Source organism: Wolffia australiana, chromosome 6 (genome assembly GCF_029677425.1).
Source record: "Wolffia australiana isolate 7733 chromosome 6, ASM2967742v1".
In the NCBI taxonomy this organism is placed as follows: domain Eukaryota; kingdom Viridiplantae; phylum Streptophyta; class Magnoliopsida; order Alismatales; family Araceae; genus Wolffia; species Wolffia australiana.
Window position 1 is genome coordinate 19,234,318 of NC_135840.1, and position 10,672 is coordinate 19,244,989.

The following is a 10,672-nucleotide window of genomic DNA, read 5'->3' on the forward strand; positions in this document are numbered from 1 at the left end:
AAGGGACTTCCGAAGATCAAACTCCCCAGCTATGTCTGTCGAAGTTGCCTGGCAGGGAAACAAATTCGTACTTCTTTCCCAAAGAAACCAGAATTCAAGGCTCAAAAACCACTGGAGCTATTGCACATGGATATCTGTGGACCTATCAGCCCATCTACGTTGGGGGGTAGCAGGTATTTTTATCTGATTGTGGATGACTATTCGAGGTTAATGTGGGTGGCTTTTCTGAAGCAGAAATCGGATGTTTTGCATCAATTCAAGAAATTCAAGAACCTGGCAGAGGTTAAGAAAGGGGCAAAAATCAAATGCATAAGAAGTGACAGAGGAGGGGAATTCAATTCAACAAAGTTTATCTCATTCTGCAATTCTCAAGGCATCAAACATCAGTTGATAGCCCCTTAATCTCCACAGCAGAATGGTATTGTTGAAAGGAAAAACCGTATTGTTATGGCGTTAGTAAGGAGCATGCTCAAGGAGAAGGATCTACCTCAAGAACTGTGGGGTGAAGCGGTGAATACTGCTGTCTATTTGCTCAATCGGTCATCCACATCATCCATACAGGGCACAACACCTTATGAAAAATGGACAGGGAGAGTTCCCTCAGTAGCTCATCTGCGCATTTTTGGATCCATAGCACATGTTAAGTGTACTAAAACGCCTCAGAGAAAACTGGAGGATCGAAGCTCTCCAATGATCTTTGTGGGATATGAGCTGGGTTCCAAAGCCTACAGGTGTTTGACCCAGTCAATAGATCCATACACATCAGTCGAGATACTGTATTTGAAGAGGATTCCAAGTGGGAGTAGAAACATACAGGTGAACAATCATCGACACTCACTTTCTATCTTGCTCTTTTTAGAAATGGGACGGAAGAAGAAGAGCATCACGTGGATGATGAGGAGCAAGGAGAAAGTCTGCAACCTGCTGAAGTTATCTCAGATCAAAGCTCTAGCTCTGAGGTATTGGAAAATCAAAAATCAAAAATGAAAAAACCACTCCACAGAGTATGGATGAAGATTGTCTTGCTTGTAGTGAAGAACCTATGACGTATCTTGAAGCTTCACAAGAAGAAGTCTGGAGATTGGCCATGGAGGAGGAGATGGAGGCCATTACAAAAAACTCTACGTGGAGCTTGATGGAACCGCCAGAAGGATGCAGACCAATTGGTCTAAAATGGATCTTCAAGATCAAGAAAGACGCAAGTGGAAAAATTCTGCGATACAAAGCCAGACTGGTGGTGAAAGGCTACTCTCAAAAACCCGGAATAGACTATGGAGAGGTGTTTGCGCCAGTGGTCAGATTTGAATCCATAAGAGTCCTGATAGCTATAGCTGCAGGAAAAGGTTGAACCCTCCACCACCTCGATGTGAAATCAGCTTTTCTAAACGGAGATGTGGAAGAACACCTCTATGTGAAGTAACCAGAAGGTTTTGTAATTCAAGGTAAAGAAGGCCATGTTCTCAAACTCAGTAAAGCTTTGTATGGACTAAAACAGGCTCCACGAGCATGGTACTTCAAGCTGCATAATTGTCTGATATCTTTGGGCTTTGTAAGAAGCAAGTATGAACAGGCCATCTATTACAAAATTACTACAGACACCCATCTGATAATTGGAGTCTATGTCGATGACCTTCTGCTCACCAGGAAAGAAGAAAGAGATATTAACAGTTTCAAAGGGCAAATGAAAGAGCACTTTGACATGAGTGACCTTGGGCACTTGAGCTGCTACCTGGGAATCAGAATAAGGCAAGAGAAAGAGTACATATCTCTGTCCCAAAAGGCATATTCAGAAAATATCCTCAGACATGCCAAGATGTTGGATTGCAATAGCATACACACTCCCATAGAAGCAAGACTCAAGTTTAATAACTCAAGTACTCCTAGCACGGATCCAACATTCTTTCGAAGTGTCATAGGAAGTCTGAGGTATGTGACGCACACTCGACCAGACTTAACTTATGCTGTTGGATACTTGAGTCGATTCATGGACAAACCTACTCCAGAGCATTTTTCAGCTCTTAAGCGAATTCTAAGATACCTAAAGGGTACTCTCGGATATGGACTGGTGTATAAAAAAGGGGACAGGGAAGAGAACTTAGTGGGATATAGCGATAGTGATTTTGTAGGGGATGAGTACTATCGGAAGAGCACATCAGGAGAAGTCTTCTTTTACAATACTGCCCTGATCAGCTGGTCTTCACATAAACAGTAGACGGTCTCACTTTCATCCTGTGAGGCAGAGTACATGGCTGCTACTTCGGCAGCATGTCAAGGCGTCTGGTTGAGAAGAATCATTGGGGAATTATGCGGAGAAGAAATAGAAGCAGCAAAACTTTATTTGGATAATAAATCAGCTATTATCCTAAGTAAAAATCCTGTGCAGCATAGCCGAACAAAGCATATTGATACGAGATATCATTTTATCAGGGAATGTGTGGAAGAAAAATCGATTTCGGTGGAGTATGTGAAGACCGACAATCAGCTTGCTGACATGCTCACTAAAGGACTTGGGCGAGTGAAGTACTTAGACATGAGAAGACGCCTGGGAATCGTAGATGTGTACAATGAGAGTCTGAATCATGGGGGAGATTGAAGACAAAGATCCAGACTCTCCCAATGCACACCCGTGTTCTAAAATCCAAAATAAGGAAGGTTGTTCAACCTTCTTACTCAGTTAGTTATTTCCGTTTTCTGGTGTGATCGCGACCGTCCGCTGCCGTGAGTTATAACGGCGATCCTCGCTCCACGTCAGATGCCAGCTCATCACTGTAACAAACTTTGACCAGCACGTGGGAGACTGCCGCGACAGTTTCTTTTTCTTTCCTTTCTTATGTTGACTGCACGATATAAAACTATGAGCTAGGTGCTCGATGTATTGACTACTTCAGACGGTTTTTCATTGATTCTTGTTTTTGTTCTTTTCCGTCCCGACTGTTCTGATAGAGTTAGACTAGAAGAGGGGTACGAGCAACTCCTGTGGAGTCTACAGAGGGTAAGAGGAGGAAAGGAGAGAAGGAGAGAAAGGACAAGAGACGCAAGATAGTCATTAGATCTCTTATTTCCCACACATTAAATCATGAATGTTGGTTAGTATTTTTTTAAACTAAGTTGTACTAAACATAGAAAGTTTTTTTAAAATCATAGGCGTTATAACTAGTATAACGGCTAAGAATCGAACGGTCTAGGCCGTTGATCTGTTTAAGAATCGAACGGTTATAACTGGTATAACGGCTATGTCCTGATCTAATCCTAACCGTTGAAATCCTATCTATGTTTCATCCTATCTATATTTAATCCTAGTCTATGTTTGAACATACATGTTTCCTATTTCATCTAATCTCTAACGAGTATAGGTTATGTGTATCAGTACTATTGACTAGTCTTTATTAAGTTTCCTATTAGTCTGCTGGCGAGCTTCCTCTGTTGCTCTGTGCTCCGTCTTCAATCTCCACTTCCTTATCCCAAGAATCTCTATGGGGTTTCATAAAGATTGTAGGGGAACCCTTGAAGTTTAATATCTTATTCTCCGTGTCGATCAAGCTCTCCGAGAGGAGATATTGATAGGTTCTGACACAATAAGATCTAATGCTGGATCTGCCAGGCCATCAAAACCTAGGACGGACCTAGAGATAAACGTCAATTTCGTTGATCCGTCATGGACATTGTAATTCCCGAGAATGATGGCTAGATAGGCTATCTAGAAAGCTCTATTCTGTAGAGCTAAGTTTAACCCCTTTGTACTCCGTGAGATATATATTTCTTATCTGTTACACGATTGGTGTATTTTTTTCTTGGAACAAATTAGATCCATCGACTTGGATTGAGTTTGTGTGATTAAACTTATGATTAAGTTCGCTAGAATGAAAACTTTTTGAGTCGGGAGGGAACATGCACCAAATGATACGGGATACGGATGTATTCGTCTTAGAGTGCTGTACAGCGAACATCCACTTTCAACAACCAATACAAGGGAGTAATCACCAAAGAATAGTCAAAGATATATATAGAGCGAGAAATATACAAGAAAACGACAAGCGACTGGTCAAGCCGCCCAACTTCCCCTTCCCCCCTCCCCGCCCCATTCGGGGGATCTGACACATTAAAAATAAGTAATTTAAGCAAACCATTGTTATAGTTTGAATTTCCCTTTACCATTTATTGTTGACTCTCAATAGTGTTTATCAATAGTAGTAAATTTGTTGAATTTACCGTTGACGGTGGAGTCCCGTATGAAATTGTTCATTACTAATTTGGGTAGAGTAGAAAGCTAATTTACGATTTTAGCTTGACATCTATTTACTCTCTTCTCCTGACTTGATACTTGTGGATGAAAAAGCGGTAAAATGTTGTTTATTTGTTTCAAGCGTTATCTCTAGCGGCATTCCGAAAGATAAAATATGATGTAAAATAAAATATTTGTTTGCCACCTGCGTTACCCCATTTTTCTTTTTGTTTGTTACTTGACCCAACATCTTTAAATTACCATAAAAGTCAATAACCGAGATAATGCAAGCGCGAATATTCTTCAGTAATGTACTTTGATGCTTATACTTTTGTAAACCCCGTTGATCAGATACATGGTATACATAATACATCCTTATTACAAGGTTTTTTCCGAAGAGTGCTGGAATATTTCTATAAGTGTTTTTAAAACATTTAGTATTTAGACCTCCGTGGTTTCAGAATTAGACCTTTCATGACATATCGACGGATTTTTACATTTTTTGCTTCAATTATTCATTGAAAGTGATGCATCATCAGTCCTCGTTATCTCTGTGATCATGGCGCCCTTGTAAGTATCTGCTCGTCGATTTGGGCACATGTGGCCAAGTATATTTTTGATTTCAGTACAAATCATACAACAAATAGAAATTTATAGTATCCAGTCAAGGGATATCATGTATACTCTTCCAGCGCATGGCAGTTGAGAGATACCCCAATGGCAATGATTGTTTTCTATCCACAGATTTCCAAATCATACTTGCGACGACTGTTTTCTATCCACGGATAAATGTATAGTTTCCCAGGTGGTGCGGAGCGTAATGAGGAGGAGAATGCAGGCTTGACAGAAAAGACCGCAAATAAGGCCCACCCAAAGTCCATGTAAACAAACAGGTATTTACATAAAAAAATGTTTTCCATAGAAACTATATACTATAAATTATAAGTATTCCTTCAGTTATTCCCCAGCCTTGAATCAACCGGGCCACGGTTCATTGTCCATTTACACATGAAATACTTACTTTTTAGGTGTGCATACACCCACCGCCAGTAAATTTTCTCGAACATGGGAAAACTCAAGTACGTTATCTTGTAAAAGGCTTCAAAAATATTTTTTTAATTTGTTCCTGGCATGGTGTAAAAGGCTTCAAAAAAACTCTAGTACGTTAATGACTGGGAGTTCATGGGAGACTAAAAAAATTTAGTTAATCGAGTATACAAATTACTCATCATCTACGCAGTCTCTACTTACCTATCGCAATGTAAGATGAAACAAGATGTGCGCCTAATCGGAAAAATGATATTGAGGATAGATGTTAACACCTTAGTATACAATTTTTGGATGAAGCCTTACACAATTGCAATCGGCATGCCAACCATATAAAATGGTCCAAGATTGGTCCAAGCTCCTATACGTTGCCAACCGCACCCTCTTGCAACTCCTGATCCATTTAAAAAATAATCATTATATTATCCGACAAATTTAAACCTCATTCAATTGTATCTTTTAGCCATCACCTGATAGCACTCTTTGCGCTGTATCTAGAATCATGGTTACCGACAGTAGTGCCACCATGGCTGCAAACTCTGTCATTATTTCAGGAATACTGGTGATCTATCTTGCCCACACGCTGTGACCAAATATTAACATCAATACGACAGTGGACGCCAGAACGAGGGCGCATTGTGATGCCACTTTGACGGAGTTCTTTGCCTTTTTCACGTTCCCTGCCCCCAACTCGTTGGCTACCCTTGTGCTGCAGCAGTATAAGATATAGTCCTAAGATAATTCATAATTAAAATAAATAATCAGTGAGAAAAAGACTACTCACCTGACAACAGCACTAAACCCAAATGTGATGAAGAATGACACGGAGATGGTGTTAACGTTGCTGGACACAAGCGGAAGATATGGTGAGACGAGCAGTCTGTGCTAAAGGAATAGTGTTAAGAACCCTTTAACTTACCACATGGCAATTATTGATGTTTTTGTGGCCGAGTCAGGCATCAGGCCGGCAAGTAACGTTATAATATCGAACACCCAAAATTCCAGGCTGCAAACGAACAGGAGTCCAGATTGAATTTTTATATTCCTACTTGCGTTCTACTCTTTAAAATCTAATAAAAAAATACTGTAAGATGTCATATAAAATAGAGAATCAAATGTTGATGGCCTGCTCGAATTCCTCTCAAAATACATCTTTTAACGCCGTATTAAAGTATTATTTTAAGGCATATAAGTTTACATAGTGGTTGCATACTAGTGACGAGAAAGACAATAAGATGAATAAGATAGACGGATAAATAGAAAGAGAGAGAGAGAGAGAAATTTGGCGAGTTGTACCACAGCATAATGGCAGATGGGATGGCCAGGCGGAGAAGCCCGAGGACATGTCCAAAGGAGTCTGAAGAGAAACCCTGCCAGGTCTCTTTGAACTTCTTGCAGCGTACTACATAACAAAATAACATTAAAAACGATATCCATAGGGATACGGACGCGGCCGCCGGGGCACCTGCGTAACCCAAACCCGACCGATGAACCAGAAGATAAGTAATCGGCACGTGTAGAAGGAGCGGTCCTACAGAACACACAGCAAGCGGCACTACAGCAGACTGCGTCTGCAAGAAGCGAATCAAGCACTGGAGTAAGGCGTTCGCAAAGAGTCCAGGGATGAGCGGTCTTATAAAGGTGGAGGCAGCCTCAGCAACGGGCTTCTTCTGTTGAAACGCGATGAGGACGTCCTCCGTAAACCACCAAAAGACGGCGATGACCAAAGACCCGGACACGGCGACGAGCATTGACGCTTGTAAATACATCCCCATTTTCCGGTACGTCTTGGCGCCGTACGCTTGCCTGCATAGTGTCTCCAGAGCACAGCTAAGTCCTGCCTGAAAGAACCCAGCTTTTAACTTCTCGTGACGAGAATAAAAATAGTGCATAGAGCGAATAGCACTACGGCGAAACCGGAGAAGCTTGCCCATGTATTTCCGAGGGTGGCTCCGGCGAGCTTAATATCGCCAAGATGGCCCGCGAACATGACAGAGATGAGAGGAATGCAGTAGTAAGCAACGTTCGTCAGAATCATAGGCCATGAAAATTTTATCTGTAGCCAGGCCTCCTTAACGTTTTCTCTTTTCTTCCCTCTCTCCCACCACTTATCTTCTTCCCTCTTCTCGACCATTGCTTCTCTCTGCATTCTTCTCGTTGTACTTGCCTCTCTTTCTTCAATCAATGGTGTCTTGGGAGCAGTTTTGCTTCAGTATGACTTTCGATGTTGTCAATTTATACTGCATTCTGAGTTATGTTGCGATGAACCAGGGCGGACACGGAAGGTCGGAAGTCAGACGATTTCGTTTGTCTCTTATACAGCTAATTCATTATAAATAGTAAGATATAATTTCGGGCAATGATGAACTGTACGAACGCATACATTATTTTATTGAGCCGATAAATAAAAAGATTTATTGAGCGGCTGACTTTCGTGCGCACGTCCGAGCTGCATGGACAAACATTTCGCGGCCATGGGAACCATACGCAAGTCACAAAATACAAAACTCGGAGGACGTGGAAGATCCTGAGATGAGTGTTACCTTTTGTCTTCTTTTCCGACCAATTCATTGTCTAGCCCTTAAAAATAAATTTTCGCCAAATTTTAAGCTACAAAGGAGTAGATTTTGTGTTTTAGCTCAATTTTTTTAGGGGGAATACTACCAAACATCATGAACTCACGTTTTTGTCAGCCCAGCAGACGAACTTTCAGTCTTGTTCAAAAAATAGCACGGGCCAATAAGAAGACGCCAAGTGGCGTCTTCTTATTTTTTTGTCAGCGATGGTCAACTGCTGACGTGGTAGCCACCGTGGCAGCCAGGTGGACTCCACGGTGGCATCCACGTCAGCAGCCGCCGCCGACGCCACCCGTCTCCATTCGCCGACGACTCCCGTCTCCGGCCGTCGATGCGGCTCGTCTCCGGCCGCCGCCGACGCCGCCCGTCTCCGTCCGCCGAGGCCGCCCGTCTCCGGCCGCCGCCGACGCCGCCCATCTTCTTCTTCTTCTTCTTCTTCTTCTTCTTCTTCTTCTTCTTCTTCTTCTTCTTCTTCTCCTTCTTCTTCTTCTTCTTCTTCAACTTATCATTCTCCTTCTCCTTCTCCAGCCGGAGACGGGCGGCGTCGGCGGACGGAGACGGGCGGCATCGGCGGCGGCCGGAGACGGGCCGTGTCGACGGCCGGAGATGGGCGGCGTCGGCGAACGGAAACGGGCGGCGTCGGCGGCGGCTGCTGACGTGGATGCCACCGTGGAGTCCACCTGGCTGCCACGGTGGCTACCACCTCAGCAGTTGACCATCGCTGACAAAAAAATAAGAAGATGCCACTTGGCGTCTTCTTATTGGCCCGTGCTATTTTTTGAACAAGACTGAAAGTTTGTGCTGCTGGGCTGACAAAAACGTGAGTTCATGATGTTTGGTAGTATTCCCCCATTTTTTTATAAGAATAAATAGGATTCGCTGGCATTGTTCTGTGAGGACCACTTATTACTAATGTTTGAATAATATAGACCACGATGCCTTTTGCATTTTTCCGCATTTCTTTTTATTCCCAGGTAGGGTTTGATCGCATTCAAAAAAAATCAGAAAGAATATGTGGCAGCGGATCTAAAGTTGCAAATTCAACAGAAATAGATCAGAAAGGGATATTAGTATCCATAGCTCGGTGGTTCAAGTCTTCCTACCAATCGTCCACTATGGTACAATCGTATATGCGATTAGTGTGCATAACGAAGTAAGTCAATTGTAAAGTGAACAATTGCTGTGGTTTCCATTTACTTTCAAGAATGTGAATGTCTGTTTAATCGATATCAATATTATAATGGATCATTTATTCAATTTTACTTTTTTGAAAGTACACGTAGAGTCACAGTTCAAACCCTGAGTAAACATAATATCGCTAAACAAATTTAATCGTAAATTTAATTGTAAATTTCCTAAATAACAGTTTGGATTCTGAAGTTTTTTATTCACATGTGGTTTAGGGATAATCAGGCTCGAACGGATGACTTCCTCAGCATCAAGGTGACATCCCAACGCTCTGTTATATCCCTTCCCGGCCCCTCTTGAGAAATTTAACTGACTACTCCTAAGTCAAAGTTTAGAGAAACCAAATGCCAATATTCCAATATTCTTAAACAACCTAACTTGTATCCAAGCCTTATTTTCGCTCTAATTTGTCTATTTAAATAATGGGAAAATAGAATTCAATTGCCAAATACTTCTGTCGGAAATAAATTATTGACCATGTATAAAGTCTAACAATAGAGAAATATTTATGGTCTCACAAGTTTCAAATTATTGTATGTCTATTATTTTTGACATACATCTAAGTGCAAATTAATGAAAAATCCCATAGATTTAACACTTATCATAATACTAAAGTTTTCCAAACTATAATTTGATTTCAATTAGTTGTTATTTTTATTTTTATTTTCTTTTTCTTAACACTTTATTTTATTATTGAATAATGAGCCTTGCTGAAATGTTAAAGGAGTTGTTGATTCCAGTGTCCTGAGGACTTTTAAAAAATGCGTCATGTGGCATCTTAAAGAATATATTGAACACCCGAGTTTAGCTCTTATTTATGTCTCTCTGTTAAGAAACATTTACACCGTTTGGTTCATTGTGACATCAACGTATTGTGATTTAACCCTTTGTTCCTGGATGTGTTTCTATGCGAGAAGCTCTGATTCTCTGAATAATTCACGCACACTGATAGTAATTATTATTAATTATTATTGACTTGTGATTGAGGATTTTTTATATATCATACACCAATGAAGTAAAATTTACAAACTCAACTCAAGTTAATGAATTTATTAAGAACCATAACCAGAGAAATTTTTGGGTGAACAAGATAGATCAAAAACTAAATACTATGATTTACTGTAAATTTGTGAGACTACCAAGATTCCCTAGTGCACTATAGAGGCATACAGTGACCGCAGCAATGAAGAGAGCATTAATGGTTAAACAACTGGTTGAAATGTGACATTGGTAGAATATATATCTAACATAGTGGCCTAGATGTTGGATAGTAATCTTGAATGAGTTATTTCATGTATTTTAATAAGTAAAGAAATAACCAAGTCTGCATTGTACAGGGAGATGTGGAGGCAGGAGCTGAGTTTGAGGAGCAAAAGATTGGGTTTCTTGGAGGACCATGTACATGGACAAGTGTGGGCCCACGCTAAGTTTGAGTCTATAGGAATTTATGGGAGAATGCCTCTAAATATGTCTGAAGTCCTTTTCTGTAGTACGATGTACGCATCAACTGGCTCCTCTCTCAAAGTGTTCTTTCTTGTTCCTCTGTGTGAGATCAACAGAGTGAGAGCTTAATCTTTCTATCTTTGTGCGAGATCAAGAAGGTGAAAACTTAATCTTTGTTCTCTATGTGAGATCAAGA

The 10,672-nt window shown here is 41.0% G+C and overlaps 1 protein-coding gene across 1 annotated transcript; it reads right to left on the reverse strand.

Moving 5' to 3' along the window:
• Positions 1-5,571: 5,571 nt before the first annotated feature.
• LOC144704998 (protein DETOXIFICATION 18-like) lies at positions 5,572-7,307 on the reverse strand. Its single transcript, XM_078577580.1, has 8 exons — positions 7,176-7,307; positions 6,735-7,110; positions 6,566-6,671; positions 6,189-6,275; positions 6,054-6,113; positions 5,882-5,978; positions 5,740-5,836; positions 5,572-5,663 (listed from the first exon to the last, which is right to left on the reverse strand). The coding sequence occupies exons 1-8, from the start codon at positions 7,305-7,307 to the stop codon at positions 5,572-5,574; spliced, it is 1,047 nt and encodes a 348-aa protein (XP_078433706.1).
• Between the last annotated feature and the right edge of the window lie 3,365 nt (positions 7,308-10,672).

Excerpts from the sequence above, each read along its gene's own strand:
- LOC144704998 (XM_078577580.1), bottom strand. The coding sequence starts at position 7,307 with ATGATTCTGACGAACGTTGCTTACTACTGCATTCCTCTCATCTCTGTC. Across the intron at positions 7,111-7,175 it reads GCTTCTCCGGTTTCGCCGTA|GCAGGACTTAGCTGTGCTCT; the intron begins GTGCTATTCGCT and ends GGGTTCTTTCAG. Across the intron at positions 6,114-6,188 it reads ACATCAATAATTGCCATGTG|CAACGTTAACACCATCTCCG; the intron begins GTAAGTTAAAGG and ends GCTTGTGTCCAG.